This window comes from Orbilia oligospora (genome assembly GCF_000225545.1).
Source record: "Orbilia oligospora ATCC 24927 unplaced genomic scaffold scaffold00173, whole genome shotgun sequence".
In the NCBI taxonomy this organism is placed as follows: Eukaryota; Fungi; Ascomycota; class Orbiliomycetes; order Orbiliales; family Orbiliaceae; genus Orbilia; species Orbilia oligospora.
This window is the reverse complement of record NW_011645730.1, coordinates 171,045-188,164: the sequence shown is the minus strand read 5'-3', so window position 1 is coordinate 188,164 and position 17,120 is coordinate 171,045. Positions and strand designations below refer to the sequence as shown.

The 17,120-nt window shown below is 45.1% G+C and overlaps 6 protein-coding genes across 6 annotated transcripts; 4 read left to right on the top strand and 2 right to left on the bottom strand.

Annotated features, from left to right (window-relative positions):
- Positions 1-1,102: 1,102 nt before the first annotated feature.
- AOL_s00173g55 (uncharacterized protein) lies at positions 1,103-3,881 on the top strand (the record flags this gene model as incomplete). The annotated part of the gene is made up of 7 exons (XM_011127797.1): positions 1,103-1,986; positions 2,054-2,254; positions 2,328-2,505; positions 2,559-2,653; positions 2,713-2,865; positions 2,937-3,582; positions 3,645-3,881. 7 exons carry the CDS (start codon positions 1,103-1,105, stop codon positions 3,879-3,881), a joined length of 2,394 nt encoding a protein of 797 aa, XP_011126099.1.
- Positions 3,882-7,219: 3,338 nt separating this feature from the next.
- On the top strand, positions 7,220-7,868 carry AOL_s00173g54 (uncharacterized protein; the record flags this gene model as incomplete). The annotated part of the gene is made up of 3 exons (XM_011127796.1): positions 7,220-7,314; positions 7,386-7,462; positions 7,522-7,868. The coding sequence occupies 3 exons, from the start codon at positions 7,220-7,222 to the stop codon at positions 7,866-7,868; spliced, it is 519 nt and encodes a 172-aa protein (XP_011126098.1).
- Positions 7,869-9,069: 1,201 nt separating this feature from the next.
- On the top strand, positions 9,070-10,344 carry AOL_s00173g53 (uncharacterized protein; the record flags this gene model as incomplete). Its single annotated transcript, XM_011127795.1, has 1 exon — positions 9,070-10,344. One exon carries the CDS (start codon positions 9,070-9,072, stop codon positions 10,342-10,344), a length of 1,275 nt encoding a protein of 424 aa, XP_011126097.1.
- A 221-nt stretch (positions 10,345-10,565) lies between these two features.
- AOL_s00173g52 (uncharacterized protein) lies at positions 10,566-11,924 on the bottom strand (the record flags this gene model as incomplete). Its single annotated transcript, XM_011127794.1, has 1 exon — positions 10,566-11,924. One exon carries the CDS (start codon positions 11,922-11,924, stop codon positions 10,566-10,568), a length of 1,359 nt encoding a protein of 452 aa, XP_011126096.1.
- A 1,689-nt stretch (positions 11,925-13,613) lies between these two features.
- AOL_s00173g51 (uncharacterized protein) lies at positions 13,614-15,887 on the top strand (the record flags this gene model as incomplete). The annotated part of the gene is made up of 1 exon (XM_011127793.1): positions 13,614-15,887. One exon carries the CDS (start codon positions 13,614-13,616, stop codon positions 15,885-15,887), a length of 2,274 nt encoding a protein of 757 aa, XP_011126095.1.
- Positions 15,888-16,282: 395 nt separating this feature from the next.
- On the bottom strand, positions 16,283-16,906 carry AOL_s00173g50 (uncharacterized protein; the record flags this gene model as incomplete). The annotated part of the gene is made up of 1 exon (XM_011127792.1): positions 16,283-16,906. One exon carries the CDS (start codon positions 16,904-16,906, stop codon positions 16,283-16,285), a length of 624 nt encoding a protein of 207 aa, XP_011126094.1.
- Between the last annotated feature and the right edge of the window lie 214 nt (positions 16,907-17,120).

The following is a 17,120-nucleotide window of genomic DNA, read 5'->3' as shown; positions in this document are numbered from 1 at the left end:
ATTCGAGACTCTCCCTGGGGAATTAAATGTAGTACAATCGGAATTTACCGACCCTGGATTCGTAAATGTTCGCCAAAGATACTACTATACCGCTCCTATACAAAGCTTGTCATACCCCTTGCATGATGATATCCCAAAACTAATTTCCAGATATCCAATGGCTTTGGTTCTCGACTTAATGGCGAGGTGCCTCGCAGGAAACTGCAAACCGGCATAATGCTGGACATTCGTGCTATGTTCAAGTGGTTGGATAGTACAAGCCGACGTGGAAGCCAGGAGAGCCGTCGCACAAGCAGGGCCCCGGCCGATTTTCGCATTGGCGGCGTGTTATCCAACAGGTAACATACAACTTACATGATACAGGCTAACTTCAGTACTATTCACGGAGATTGCTACCTGTTTTCACTGGGGATAAAATTTGTGAACTCCCTCAGGGGTTCTCAAGGTTCGACATACTGTTCTATTAGGACCTGTGTATGTCCAAAACTTAGTCGAAGGAGAATTCTAGAAGTGAAAGTAACGGTCTCCGGAGCCACGTGGGGAATTTAGCAGGGCCCTTAGCGGCATGCTTTCATGTTACAACCCAAAACAGTGTAGGCAATTGAGAGGAAGCCTATAAATCCTTGTGGCAGAGCCGATTTTCCCCTGCATTCTCAAACCCTGACAGAGGGGCTTCCGAGTGAAAAATAATTTAGCATTATCAGGTGCAGGAATCCAATTAATTATACATAGGTAGTAGCAACTTTACTGTGGCCTGCGCCTGTCAGTTATCTGCCCCACCAGCTCCTTGCAGTGTTGCATTTTGAAGGGGTTATGGGTTGGTGATGTTGGACAGTCCATAGCCATTTCACCAAAGAATCAAAGCGTTGCTTCACCTAGCAGGCCTACAACCTTTCCTAGATCTTTCTGTTCACCCTTACCTCTCTCTCACCTCCTTTACTCTTCATCATCAATCCATCTTTCTCCATATCCTCTCCTCTCAATACCACTCATTCCATCAGGTGAAGGTATGCAGATACAGCCTAATATATATTCAATATCTTCTTATTCTTCTTCTTATTCAGCTATCTGCTAATAATAATTGCTGCTTGCATCAATCTAGATGGCTGGCTCTATAACACACACACGCTCTGGGCGGCCCTCTAAGGGTGCCTTTTGGGTTACGACCTTAGCACTAGCCCTCGTCTTTCCATCAGTTCTTGCTGCTGGTATTCCTCGTGGAATTGTCTTCGATGGCGCCAAATCTGTCTCAGACGCTAAAGATTCTGTCGGTGACGAATCGAATGCTCTAGCTGGGAATCATCTCGAGGCTAGCCAAAACCACGGAACTACCATCTTGTTTACTGTTTCGTCTACGGCTACTGTCACGGTCTTCGCTACTCCGACTCAACCTAAAACTATAATTATCACTGCCACTCCGCCTGAACCTAAAGCCTCTACTCCGTCTACCTCCAATGCCGTTCGCTCTTCAAGTTCTTCCATTTCGACCTCCATTGAATCTTCGACTAGCTTGGTTATCGCGAGTTCTTCTGTGTCATCTTCGTCGTCGGTTCTACCACCTCTAGCCTTTACTAATAATCAAAGGTCGGCGGGTTCTACCACGTCTTCTGCAAGAGGCAGTTCTTCATCTTCTACTGCTTCTACAAGACCCCCTAGTACTTCCTCGACTTTGGTCACTTCTACTAGAAGTACATCCTCAACTTCGGTGGTTTCTACTACCAATATTTCTTCTTCGTCCACCTCTTCTAGTGTTACCTCGACGTCAGCTTCAAGAAGCTTGACTGCAGCAGCTCAATCAAGTTTTGTTGCAGTTGTGGGAGCTGAGACTACATGTGTTGAGAGGTTGAAGATTGACGACATGCAGACCCGGAGGCCTAACAGCTTTAATCTTCTACTTTTGGCTTGGAGAGAACTTCAACTCGCTAATGAAACGGATGATTTGAGCTTCTACCGGTTGTCCCGTATTCATGGAGCACCATTCGCGCCGTATGTTTTGATCGGTCACCTTGTTGCATTTTTGTGCGCAGAACTAACAGTAACTATTCGTGTTAAGATGGCAAATGCCAGAACAGGGCAATTATAACAGACAGGTTGGATACTGTACTCACCATAGCGTCATATTTTTAACTTGGCATCGACCATTCCTTCTCCTTCTCGAACAGACACTCTATAGGAAGGCGCTTGAAATCGCTCTTAGGTTCTCGATTGATGTTCGACCGAGGTACCTAGCTGCCGTCGATGGTCTCAGATTACCGTAGGTTGAATTTTATCGCTACCCATTGTAGATTTGTCTTCTGACTGACTGATTGACTTTTTTTTTTTTGCAGGTATTGGGATTGGAGCGATCCAGTTACCCAAAGCCGTCTTCCACCGATCGTTACAGTCGCTACTATATCTGTCACCCAGCCTGGTACCAATGGCGCCCCGGTTACCACCACAATACCTAACCCTCTGAAATCTTATACTTTTCAATCCGCTGAATCAATTGCAACCTTTGTGCAGAACGTGAGTTTAGGGCCCAAGTTATCCTATGCGCCTAAATTAACAGCTTTTGGTAGTTTGCGACATGGAGAACGACTCTTAGACGGCCTACAAGTAACGGTGTAACCCAAGAAGATCTCGCAGATAGAGTGCTACAGAACGGCTATAACAAGTATGAAAAAGCCCTCTTCCTTAAATCCGGATGATTGAGGCTAACCCACTCTACCATAGTCGACACCAATCTACTTACTTAGCGTTCAGCCGAGGCAGATTCAACGACTTCGCCGCGAGCATCGAATCTCTTCACGATGAGGTTCATGCAGCTGTAGGAGGCCGGGGGCACATGACTTATGTTCCCTATTCTGCATATGACCCTATTTTCTGGTATTATATTTGTCCCTTGTACAATTCTTCACGCTGATTGAACTACGCTTTTCTAACCCTCTGCTTGAAAGGTTACATCACTGCAACATGGATCGTCTTATGGCCATGTACCAGTCAGCACAACCGAATACATTCGTTGAGCCGGCAAATTCAGTTGCAACATTCGCTAACCCATCTTCTCCGCTGGATACTGTTGATACTCCCCTATATCCCTTCCGACATAGAGATGGCTCTTGGTGGACATCACAGAACATGTCCACTGCAAACTCGGTCTTCTCGTTGTCCTATGGTTACCCCGAAGTTCCTTGTCTCCTCAGTTTCTCCAACTTTGACGCTCTTCGCAACCATACAATCACCGAAATAAACCGTCTTTACGGTCCAAGTCCTACTCCCCCGACTAAACGAGACATCAAGACATATCAGATGCGCCAGGAATGGCAAGCCAAGATTGTCATTGATCAAGCAGAACTTCTTGGTTCTTTTACTGTCTACATCTTCCTCGGCACCCCACCAGTCGACCCGGCTCGCTGGGCCACTTGTCCAACAATGATCGGAACTCTAACCCACCTTGGAGCCCCCGAAAAGCGGATGCACTCTCGTGTCATCGGTACTGATGTTGTTCTCACCAATACAGTTTATGAAAACCTAGGACCAAATCCTACTCAGGAACAGGTTTTAAGCTATATCCGTGAGAACATCAACTGGGCCATTGTATCGGTATGGAATTTCCTTTGGCTTTCCGTGGTTATATAAAAAAAATAGTGCTAACTGCTCGATAGGACGGAAACCCTGTGAATGTTCCACAGTTGCACACTTTGCGTGTCACTTGTGTTTCAACTGAAGTTAGCATGCCGACTTGTCCTAACGAGCTCCCAAAGAAGGGGTCCGATACATACCATCTAGAAGTTACCGCTGGAAAGCCGGGAGGTTCAAAATCGGATTGTGATGTCAACTCACCGTTCCAAATTGATGGGAAGAGAGTTGGACTCCCAAGCCATCTTGGTATATCCAAATAATTATTACATTCTAATCTTCTTCTTTTTATTATTTCTCTTTATTATTTTTCCTTTTATTATTTTTCCTTTTTTCCTTTCTGCTTTTCGATAGAAGGTGTTCAGGGGTGACTTATCGTATGCATTCTAAAATTCCTGTTTCTCATTTCCTAGTTTCTCCCCTTCTCAAGTTGCATACCTCAGAAGCCTGGTCAACAGAATCGGGAAAATACGCTTTCTTCACTGTTTCGTCCGGGCTTCCAGGATATTAACCGATTCTGTACTGCCAATAGTGCAGTTTCCCTTTTTCACATCCACATACGACTAGAATTTGCCCTTGATCCAGAAAGGCAAAAGCTAGTGTATATTTACTAGCCTAAAACTAAACACGAGGTTGAAAATTTAATCCGATTCGTGAATTTTATGTAGCTTCGTCAAAAGCAGAAGTGACATCTAGTCTTGAACTACCACATATGGGCGTACAACTATACTAAAAATACCCCAATGAAGCGAAGAAATTAATATATTCTCGCGTTTAGGACCGAAGACCCGAGCCTATCCTAGGCTTAAAGGATTATTCGCCTTTATGTCGCGTATGTACCCTATCTAAACTGTTTATTAAGTTACATAATCCGATATGAGCTTTGGTATCTTGAGATATCTTGATCTTGAAGCTCGTTTTCTTGATCTCGTATGGTCGAGTATATAGACGGAGCAAGCTTGACAAACGATATTCATATCGCTTCTTATCTAGATATCTCCCCAGGAACGTGGTAAAACGGCGACTATAAAGGTATGGAACACCCTAGCTTTATCGTGCCTCGGAATTTCCGTCAATCATGCATGGTGTGGTTCGTCTATCGCGAAGCTCTGTAATTCCTGTGATATGACTTGTTTTTTGAGATATAGAGTTCTTGAAGAGAATCTCTGCACCCAGTACTATCAAGGTATTTCTTTGTATCGTATCCAAAGCTGGAAGGGTATTTGTGATGGAGGCTATATTCTTTCACATAGCTACCCTATCTCGAAGCTCATGTCATATGAGCATGAAAAATGCAGGTCGATGCAGCCCCTTACCACGGCGATCAAAACCCTCGAGGCTCTTCCAATCTGTGTGCCCCAAGGGTAGATATCAGCCGCAGCTTTTTAGCGAAGAATTCAGACGGCTTTACCGCTCCGCATGTTCCAACAGGCGAGGTCAAGACTTGGGTAAGTATCCTTATAGATGCCAAGCGATACTTCGACCCTGGGGTAATACTCGGGTCTGTCTTACTGTTCATTTATAGGATGAGTGTGTAGGCAAAAGCTTACTTACCTTAAGAGCTACGCTATGAATATATAAGAAAATATTGATTGGCGGATTACATCGAGCCTCATAGGCTGAATTCAATTAGTGACGGCAAGTCACCGTCCGGTTTGAGAGGAAGGAATACAAAAGCCATCGTACTACGTGAACCTTCCACCCGAGCCGGTCTGGATGCCGATGACCGTACATGGCGAGGGCCCCTCATTTCATTGGAGGACTAACTTTCACAAGGCTATTCATTTAGAGCTGTATGACATCTGAGAACCAAAAAATGCGGAGTGCAGGATGGCTTGCAGAATTGGAGGCGCCCCGACGATAATATCCCCCTATATTATACTGCTCTGACTGTCACGCATAATTCTGGAATAATCCAAAATATTTGAGATAGATGCAGAACCGGCGTCTTGCATGCAGCCGCCAGGGACAAGCAGGTATTGCTATTGCTATTGCCCCTCGATCAAAAGTTAATTTCCTCCCGATTTAACATGGAGCTATAGGCGGGTGCGTTATGAAACTTAAGAGTGGATTGATATGTGCAGTAAAAAGCTTTTCATCCGATATATTAAGCGGATTCCAATACAATATCTATGCGCTGGTATGCATAGTCCAATGCCCGCATCTATATCATACATAGTGTCATGCCCCAGAAACAAAATTTGGGCAGGGTTTCACACATCCTTCTGTGCATTCAGCCTTGGCTGTTAAGCTTTGACGAAAGTGTTACCCATAAGGTTCGTCTAACTCTGCCAAATTGGGTCTACCCTTGCTTAGTTCCACAGGTTCATTCGGTTAATTTTCCATTGGCTTCACTGAAATCATGAGGGCTTCAGCTGCGTGAATTTTCGATTGAGATCCGATTCAACCGTCATCTTTCTAATCAATACCTAAGGTATGCCTCGTGCCAGGTTCAAGGATCTTTTTTGATAGTGATCGAACCACGCTTACTTCATTAATAGCCAAATGCTCGTTTGAGAGTTCGCCAAGTCGTCCCCGGCTGTCCAGCTAGTCTCAAGTTTGAAGTGTTCGCGCGAAGTCGGAAGCGAGAAAGCTGTTTGAGTGGGCAGGAGCCAATTTGAAAGATAACAAAGACTTGAAAATGCCGTGGCAAAGACATATGCAGGTAGAAGGACTTCCGCTAGTTTTCTTGATCCTTTTGGCTCGATATCTTTTTGGTGTAGTGCGGACCGGCGGGCCGCAACAGCGATATGTTACTCCCTCAGACCTGAGATTCTGTGAGAGCTGAATATGTGAAGTGTTGAGGCTTCAATTCCAACACCGCGAGCTTTGGAAGCAAAAGTCTGAATAAGCACATCAAAATTAAGCTCTTTCCTCGATTAGATCGTTGTCTAGACCGTGCTTTAGCGAAAATCACGTTATTACGTTCCACTGGGCGATCTACGTAATATAAAAAACATGGTCGATGTCGTCTGGATTCATATACCACATTGCTGCCTAGCTGACTGTTGCTTGTGAGACTTTCGATGGAGGGGGATGGGTGGTATCACAGGATTACCCTTCAGGGTCCGATTTCCCGAATCATAGCAATTCGGACTGAGAGAAAGCGTGCCGTTTCGCCCTCATAGGGTTTGCTACATCTTTTTCTTGGTGAGATCCATGCGGAAATTTTTATGCGCGCAGGAAAAAAAGGCGGCTTTTTGCCGGCTTGACCTAGTTCCTTGTTCGTTTGGTTTCTTGGGCCTCACCAGCCGTAACCAATTTGAGCTGCACGCGACACTAAACTGGGCTATCGTTATTGGCTGGGTATTCGAACTACGGCCGCAAGGGCTTGACTATCAACTCTACAGTTCAAACTGACCTGAGTTTGGGATAGTCATACCGGGCACCAAGTCTAATCGAATATTCTTAACTCCAACCCGGTATATTCATAGAATACCATAGGGTGAATATCGCTCGAAATGGAATATAAAAGGACGGCTGATGAAGCCCAAGTTCGTCCATTTCACTCTCATCATCATCAGCACTTCAATCACCGACAATCCTAAAACTTCGCTACCAAATCTCTTATTGAAATCTTCTATAACAAATAACCGTCAATATGAAGGCCGCTTTCCTCTTCGCTCTTGCCACTTTGTCTGGCGCTTTGGCTCAAACCTGCCCATCTTACGCCGTCACCGTCACTCCTCTCCCAGTGTGAGTCCTTCATGACCGTAAAAGAAGTTTATGTTATGTTGATAATTTCTAACTCTAATAATAATCGATAGTACCGTCACCATCACCGCTAACGCCACCACCATCACTGCTCCTACCCCAACCCGCTACGTTACCGTCCCATGCCCATGTAAGCTCATACTACCATTCATAAAAAGGTACAATTCTAACATATTCTCCCGCAACTAGCCACCATCTGCAAGCCCCAAACCTGCGGAAACTTCCTCAAGCGTTGCGACGCCAAGAACGACTGCTGGTGCGGATTGAGCGCTGAAGGTACCGCTGTCTGCTTCCAGAACTCCTGGTGCAGCGGCCTCAAGCAGTGCAAGACCACCCGTGACTGCCCACAAGGCTCTACCTGCTTCGTTCAAACCTGCTGCGGTGTTCCAGTTTGCGTCAGCACGACTTGCAAGTCTCCAAACCCAATCAAGAGGGGCTTGGAGAACAGATTCAGCAAGAGAGAAATTGCTCAGGACGATATGATTGCCTTCAAGAAGGGACAGGAGATCCCATCTTTCGATGAGACTCGCCCGTAAATCTGAGCGATTAGATGGTTGTGGGAGGTGAACACGGCTGTACATAGAAGGATATTGGGGATCTGAGAGGGGAAAAGTTTATTTCACATTATCATACTGTGGTCGATGATATATATTCATACTTTTGAAGCTGAAGCTGAAGAGTGTTGAAGGTTATAAGGTTTCTTTCTTTAAAAAGTTTTTTTGTTTGGTGGTTGCAAGGCAGCTGCCAGCTTTATGATCATGTTTATACCTCTTGAATCCAGCAAAAATATGAGCTGTACTCTTGAAAACAAGAAAAAATCTGCATCGTATGCTATATATATATAAGATCGTCACCTTTAGATTGACATCCCTAGGAACACTGGGACTGGACCGGATTAAAATTTCTACCGGACTGGACATATGTCAACATCAACACCTTCCCCTGTGGTATTTTTTTCGCGGGCGGATTGTTGCTTTCATTTGTGTTGTGCCGTTTCTGGTGAGGTTCCACGCCAGTCCTTCACTAGTTCCCCACTGGTTCCTCACTGGTTCCTTACTCTTGGTCTGGGGCTTTACTCTCTCTTAGTCCTAGAGTGCTGCTTTTGCCCCTTTATTTTATCTTTGGCTATTCTTTTTTTGAGAACGAAATTTATGCTGGTCTTTTGCTGTTTCCTCGCTGTTTCCTTGCTGTTTCTCGACGGCGTAACGTTCCACAAACCGGGATAGGGGCGGGTGAAGGCTCAGTAAGTTTGAAACCAGAAATGAAGGCCTCAAGGCCGTCAACGAGAACCCGTCCGCAGCTACTAGTAATCCTATCGCAAAATTATTTTGAGGAACTATGAATTCGCGGGAATACATCAAGTCTGTTTCTAAACCCAGTACCGTACAGTTGCTATCGGAGCTTTATACTTTTTGTATGCCCCTATAGACTTCACAGTTAACAAACTAGAGTTTTTGTCTATGGAGATCAATGATTTGTGTGGGAAACCCAGAGCATCTTTGTGTAACCCAAAGGTGTCGCAAACTCTATGATCTACAAGACGACTTCTAGATTTGTGGACATATCAATGTTATAAAAAATTGCACGTCGCGAATGCAGTTGGTATTGGTGTCCTTAAAAGTGTTTACTGTCTTCATTCCATTCACCCCTCAGCTCGGTCCATCTTTTTTCATTGAATCGATCAACTTCACATCATATTAATTGCAAATCTATTCTAAACCCACCAAATTTACCGCAATGTCAACCCAAACAAATTTCAAGATAGCAATTATTGGGACATGCGATACCAAACTCGAAGAACTACTTTACCTTTGTGACTATGTATCCACGCTCTCTAGTTCGTTGAAGGCGGATCCCTTCTCTATTACCCCTGTGCTCATCAACACGGGAAAGCCTTCTGACTCCAGCCATCACCAAAAAATCAGCATATCTATCCATTCGCTATTTCCATATTCGACAACATATTCATCCAGGAACGATCTAATAGTTACCATCGGAGGCGCTCTGAAGTCCTATCTGTTGGATCTTGTTCGTAATGATAAGATTCATGGCGTACTTGCCATCGGTGGCAGCTGCGGTAGTAGCATCGTAGCAGACGCTCTCCAGTCACTCCCATTCGGATTTCCCAAAGTTCTTCTATCGACAATGGCCAGCGGTGATATCAAGCCGTATATTGGCTGCTCCGACATTTCTATCCTTTATAGTGTTGTCGACATAGCCGGGTTGAATAGCCTACTCAAACAGGTTCTTGAAAACGCTGCCGGTACGGTTGTGGGGATGGTCAAATCAAGAGCATTAAGGCCTTCACTTGTCGATTCAAATGCCGAACAAAAGAAGAAAGTGGCTATAAGCATGTTCGGGATTACTACCCCTGCTTGCGACGCAGCGAGAGCAGTGTTGGAAAAAAACAGCTGTGAGGTCTATGTATTCCATGCGACAGGATCGGGCGGAATGGCTATGGAGAAGCTTATTCTGGACGGAACTTTCGACGGAGTCTTGGATCTTACCACCACGGAGCTTGCAGACGAGGCTTTTGGAGGTGTTCTGAGTGCGGGTAGCGAGAGGCTGAAAGGAGCAGCAAGGGCGGGGATACCAATGGTTGTCAGCACTGGAGCGTTGGATTGTATCAACTTTGGGCCGAAGGAAACAGTCCCAGAAAAGTATAAAGAAAGGAAGATACATGTTCACAACAACGCTGTAACGGTGGTCCGGACGAATGAGGAGGAGAACGAATGTCTTGGAAAAATTATATGCAGACGACTTTTGGAAAACTCCTGCGCGGGGCAGAGGCACAGAATTCAAGTTTGGTTGCCGTTGAAGAGCGTAAGTATAATTGATCAGAATGAAAGCTCTTTTAGAGATGCGAAAGCAGATCATGTACTTCATGAGACGATTACGGTTGGCCTATGTGATACTGGCATCAAAGTTGTGGCGAAGGATTTAGACATAAATGATGAGAGGTTTGCGGAAGGAGTCGCGGCGGCACTATTAGAAGCTATGGGGAACCGATAGATTCTAGAATCTATGCACGAAAATTACTAGGATACTATTACAAGTCAATGCTTTCGGTCGGGGAATGTCAAAAACGAAGCTTAAGTATAGTAGTCATTATTATTCAAAAGAAATTACACGCTGTCCGAATCTAACAGAATCAAAAACTCCCAAAATCAAGATATATTAATACGTATTCGTTACAATGGGCCTCAAAGACAACACTCCATCAAGCCAGACCTTTAGTTCTTTTCTCTAAGAGCCTCGTAGATATTCTTCTCAACAAGCTCAAGAGGGTTCACTTTAGCGTATTGCTCGCTGAAGTATTTCGCTTTCTTAATGTAAGAGTCGTCGCTTAACATCTTCTGGACAGCTTCGCGGACTGCCTCAGGCTCAGCAGTTTTGCACTTAAGGTTGATGGCGGCGCCAGTCCATTCGACTCTAGCATTGTTTTCGGGCTTGTCCTCGCCGGTTCCAACCAAAATTAAGGGAACTCCGTAATAAAGTGCCTGTTGCGTACTGCCGAAGCCGCCAGAGTTTACGAAGACATCAAGATGCGGCAAGAGATCCTCGAATGGGATATAGTTACAAACGCGAGTGTTCGCTGGGATTTTCAAATCCTCTGGCAATTTTTGGTGGTCCGCACCAAGGGAAGCGATTAGAAGAATATCTTCCTGACCTGCTAGTCCTTTGATAGTAGGGACGATAAGGTCATTCATATCATTCCATGGAACTGTCCCTTGGCAAGCGAAGACGAGTTTCTTTGTTTTGTTCTTAGAGACTTCCAAGATCTCATCCCAGAACGGTGGGAACGGCGGCACTTTCCGCCCTTTAAGTTCTGGCCAACCGATGTATCGAAGACCCTTTGGAGGATCCAAGCGTGGGTATTCCTGCTCTTCAAGAGAACATTGGAGGTATCGATCGGCGTGTCTGACGTGATTAAGCAGTAGAGTCGTTTTCTTCGTAGTCCCAAGACTTCTGAGTGTCAAATCATAGAATTCTTGGGCACCTTTGAAGAACTCTGGTGATTCAACGATACTCTTGTTCATGGCCGCATATTGCGCACGCTCCTCCTCCGTTTTCGCAGGTGGTAGTCCAGCGTTGAACGGGGCGAGATTTGGATCAGTGCATGAGATGGGGATAGATCCAATTGTAACAACAGAGCTGGGAGGAATTCCTCTCCACGGCGCCCCGAGGAAGTAGGGCATCATAGACCAGGATCCAGTTTCAGTCATAATGACAATAGGCTCTCCTTTATAGCTTTCTCTTGTCGTGATCGACAAGCAAACATTCTGAAGAATTTGATACTGCTTGGGGATTGGTGAAATAAAAAACTGAATTAGGTCCTGGTTGACCCTCTGTGGGGTGCCGTTTTCCACTCCCTTAACTTCAAAAAGCATTGTCGTTGGATCAGAAATCTCCTCAGGATACGGGTGGAAAGTAGCTCCGGTCCATTCACTGGCTTCTCTCAAAGAGCCTCCCGTGGTGATATGAACCTCATATCCTTGTTTTACCAGGTGGGTAGAGATCGGCAGGAGACTCTTGAAGTGGGCCATGATAGGCGCAGAAGTCATAACGATAATAGGTTTGAGTTCCGCCATTTCGAAATATTAGGACAATAGAAGTGCAAATAAGTTTGATATATTATATGTTTAGGATCTAAGATTTTTGCAAGAGCGGTTGGAGGCAGGAATATTCTGAAGAATGGGAATGGAGGGAAATGAAGTATATATGGTTTAGATAGCTATGTGAATAAAGCTCCTTATGATCTGAAGATCTTGGTCGAAAACCAGAAAATTCCTCCGAGGTTTTCAATGGTTTATATATTGCACAATTGAAGTGCTAGAACTAAACAGGTTAACGCAAACTATGAAGATCATGCATCATGGACTCTTAGGATAGAGTATTGAATCAGGCATATCTCCATGATTCTGCCTTAGGGATCCGCGAGCAAATACGAGCCTCTCAGCTCGGTAGCTTGATGATAACCCCAACTTACCAATCAGGATTATTCTGGCCCTGCTTCGGCTGTTACCAGTGCGGCCAAGCTTTCTAACAACGTGCATAAGCACTAAGTATAAGTATAGTGATCCAGTTGGTTGGGTCGTGGCAAGAGTGGAAGAACATCCTAACGAGAACCCAAAGTCCGGTAACGACGTCAGTGTAACCCTTCACTTCTAGAAGTGGATTGTGGAATTAGCACAGGCAAAAGCTCGATAGTGGTGGGCCCATGGCCAGGGTCTGCATGTTGCCCCCACAGAACAATTGTGTTGCTGGCCCTGACCGACCATAGCGGAGGACCAAGACATTGTGGAGGCAGCGCTATAGGCTGACGTCAGCTGGGCCGGGGATTTCGAGACAGTTTTGTTCGTATCGAAATTGTCTGAATTGAACAGCCTCTTGCGATTAATCGATTACATATTTTGCAGATGTTTTTTACGGCCGATTGAAGAAAAATTATCCATTTTGATGGCTGGTACGTATATGTCAACATTGACTAATGGATTAACGGCCGGTTAGCAATCCCGTTAGCAGGCTCTCGCTGTATTGCATTGCCCAAGACACGGATTTGAAATTTCGAAGTTACGTGAATCAGTATTTTCTTCTAAAGGATGGTATCTAGATTTTTGATCGAGCTACCTAAGTAGTATACTTACATACATCTGATAAAGTTTCCTCTCGGGCGCTCCCTGCACTTTGTTACTTAGTGTCTTCTGTATTTCAGAGTCTCGAACATGGTTGATTATTAATTAACGTCGGGGTCTAAGCATTGTTGAACTGGGTTAGTCGTAATTCGTACACTGCTGTCCCCATCCGTGAAGGGAACTTGTAGATGACTAATATAATATTGCTTAGTGAAGGGGAAAGTCTTAATTCAGTTGGCTGCATTGGGTGAAAGATTCCAGTTGCGTTTGTTGTTTGTGTCATGCAATGCAATCGAAATATGGCCAACACAAAGATATGTAGATTTAGATTCGTAACTAGTGGGCAGCCTCTGTACACCGGTTATATTATATGCTCAGCTAAGCTTTTTCAAGTCAATTTTGACAAGTATAATTGTCTCATACCATATAATCTGAATGTCAGAAGTTGATTGCCAGATATTATTACCTCAAACATAGACTGGCTGAGACCAGGTGGGGCATGAGGATTTCAATGGCACATGCATGGAGATGCGTGTGTAGCAATGGCTCCTTGCGGTTATCAATTCCCATGTTTCTAGCTTACGAATCTATTCAAATCCTCGATACTACCATCAAGTGTGGATTGTTCCTCTTTTAGCTATCGCAATGCCCTCGAGGCCGGCTGGAGGGTGTCTATTGAGAATTGCTATCTGTTCTATCTGCTTCTCGGCCGGGATCTATGGACAAGGCTTCGAGAATGATGATTTTTCAGGTTCTGAAGGCAGCGGGAACATTCGAATACCCACCTCCTTTCGGACAGGAGTTACAAACCGTATTGGGGATTCTGGGAGCACGAACGATGCACGGCTAACGACTGTAAGAGACACACTGGGTGGGAATGAATTGAATACACTGAGAAACGGACAACCATACAATAGTCACGCCCTGCTTTCTCCAAGCTCCAATAGTTTTCGCCAGAATGATTTCTCAAAACAGCAGAAGCCAACATATGGAGGAAGTACGGTCGCAAATTCATATTGTGAGGGGCTTGGCTTCCCGGGCTCGGGACGCAATCCAGATACTTGCCGTACTCGAGATAACAGCGGATCAGACATGCAATATGATATTGACGCAAGCCAGTTAACCTCGCGGAGGGGTTCTACCTATGGAGACGCCCTGCAGCCTATGCAACAAATTCCATTCAGAAAAGCAATCAACATTCCAAATTTGCAAATTAGCTCCCCAGGCTCACTATTGAGCAGCCCAAGGATTGGCACCGGCACCACCTCTAGAGGATACGGAAATTTGAATCCAGTAGATACTGCGAGGGGGGCGTCCAAAAAGATTGAACAAAACTTTAATATGGGAGATGAAGATGATGAGCCCGCCCTGCCCACGGAACCAGATGATGAAGATGATGTTGGTATATCTTATGATTACACCCCAAACTTTGACCTATCTACGCCAGAAGGAGAGTCATTCTCTTTATTTCAAGGAACCCGATTTGCAAATAAGCCCTATTTAGGAAGGCCCGGACAGAAGAACCCAGGGACCCTAAAAATCCAAAAAGCGAACCCATATACCAACTCAGTAACCTGGTTCAAGCAACCAAGCGAAGAATCGTCGGAACTGACAAGAATAGAGCCAGTTTGGCAAGGGGACTTTCTACAACCCCCTGAAGCGAAAGGATTTATACTTACCTTGCTAAACTCGTTGACTGACGACCTTTGGGTAGTCGTCAAAGGAGGATTCCCATACCCAGGCTATAACCTATTTACTCAGAAGTTTGCAGAAGGAGAGGCGGCTAGATGGATTAAGGTTGACGGGAGACTTAAGTTAACTGGTCATGGTCCGCGGTATCCGGAGCTGGTGGTTTATATCTGTAAAGGCGGAAACCCTAATGCAGTGCTTTCTTTGATAGAGATCGATGAAGCCCGTCGTAGGGAGGGAAAGCAATGCCCTGAAAATCAGGGCGGTGGAGTATTCAAATCTTTGGGGTGGAGTCTTCGCCGAAGTGCAAGCACCTTCGTGGATCCACGTATCGAAGGTACATTGATCTGGGAAGGGGTAACTGACACGGGGAATTTGCTCTCTATTTTCCCTCCGGAAAACGACAAAAGGCTTTGGTGGACTACGAAAAGACCTGGCGGCGGACGCCGAAAGGTTCCGTTGGTTGCTTTCCTTGGTTTAGCCGACAACTGGAATCCAAATTTTGAGCATGACTCCACCACAACTGAAATAGAGAAACTAACCCGAAAGCTACCATATTTAGCGCGTTATAAGCCGATTGAAACTGACAAAGATGGGTTTACCACCCGATTTGAACCAGGTCTTTGGTTCGAGAAACCATTCCTGCTCTCTGGTACGTTTACAAACGCTGCGAAGACAAGTACATTAGTCCCGTGGCATATTTATGTTGAAGAGAGCCCCAAGCGTCTGCCCGAACCTGGGAAGTCGTCTACCGATCGCTTCATCGTGGCTCGGCCTGACGGGCGCGAAACAACATTAGAAAAGCCAGTAGTTTGGCGGGCAAAGCAAGTTAGACCCGATGGCCTAGGAGTTGTGCAGAACCGGGTATATCAACTACCGATTGATCCACGCGGATATAAGTATACTAAATTCATATATACTTGTAATGGTCAAGGGGTATTCTTGCGTGCTGGAACTCAAAAGGAAGCTGAACGCGAATGTGAGCAAGGAGATTGGATATATTCGAACTTTGAGTTCTTTGTCAGTTATTTTGCATATAAAACCACTAAAGACGCACACCAGGAGGGCACCGAGATGGTTTTTAAACCAGGCGATAGCATTCAAGGCTTTAGGGCTCTGTCAGTCGACAAAGTTGGTACCCGGCCTACCGCAGCTCGTTTGTACGTTGTTAAGGGGTACAACTATGTTTTCGATGGCAAAATAATACTCCACGCAGAGATTTTTGTCTAAAGGAGCCCAGCCAAATTTAATCTTTAACTGTTTGATTGTTTAATTATCTCCAATTGGTTATTACTTTGCATTTTCATAACCCATCTGCCTTCTAGAAGTATGGAAGACATCCCGTTAATTATACATGTATGAGGTTTCTTCGCTCTAATATGAACTCTCTATGGTTTCAATCGTGAGCTTTATACTAAATAACAAATACCTTGCACAACAAGCAATGTGAAAGTGATGCCAATTGCTTAAATGCTAGTACTCGAAACCTTCCAGGCATAGTAACGTGTAGCCTCGAATCCAGGCGCTCGAGGCAGAGAGTAACGTGTGGTATTTTGGACCCCCGTGTGCGTTGCATGCATATATATCAGCTAGTTTGCAAATGGCAGGAACGGAATTTTCGAATTTCAAGGCGACTTCGTAAAAAGCCTCCAGCATATCACTGCAAGCACTGTTGCTGGAAAAGCGAAAACCATCATTAGCCTCCTTGAATTGGCATGTACCAAATAGCCCTTTGCATTTTCAGTCCAGCCCACTGCTTTTCTCTTAATCAACTCACGGAGTTGCGTTCTAACAACCCACCACCACTCGCTGAAACTTTCAAACCCCACAACTTGACGATGGACTAATCTGCCTCCTCCATCCGAGATCCTTAATACTGTCCCTGCAATTCTCCTTCCATCGCTTGCAATTACATCCTCTTCCCAAGGCTTCCGCTTTATTGTAACGCATAGCATCGATAGATGGAGGTCCCCATACACCTCAGGGGATAGATCAAGGTCCACACTCAGATTTACGTCGACATGGACTTTCGTTTTCACCGGCCTCTGGTGGTCCTCGAGTAGCTGCTCAGTCAGGGCATCATAATTCCTGATGGAACCCGGGCTTAAGAAGTAAGATCGCGTTATATCGTGGCCGGAGGTATCTGTGGTGGATTGAGTCAGCGCTGATGGGCTCGGTGCGCAGATGAGACTTTTCGAATCATCGTTATGATTATCGTTGGGGCTCGGCTGGGTGTCTTCATTCGACATAGAATAATAGAGATCGGGTAGGAATTTTGAATTCCAACAAGCGATCTAACCGGTTACAACGGTGATTCTAGGTAAGGAGTATTCTGATTTTAGGAACTGGACAAAACGATAGAATGACAAAGTCTGGGTATTTGGGTGGGAAATCATATGTGAAATGAGCGCGGAGGCTTTAGATACGGGATGATCTTGAAACTAGAACGGGAGCGCGCTGGGA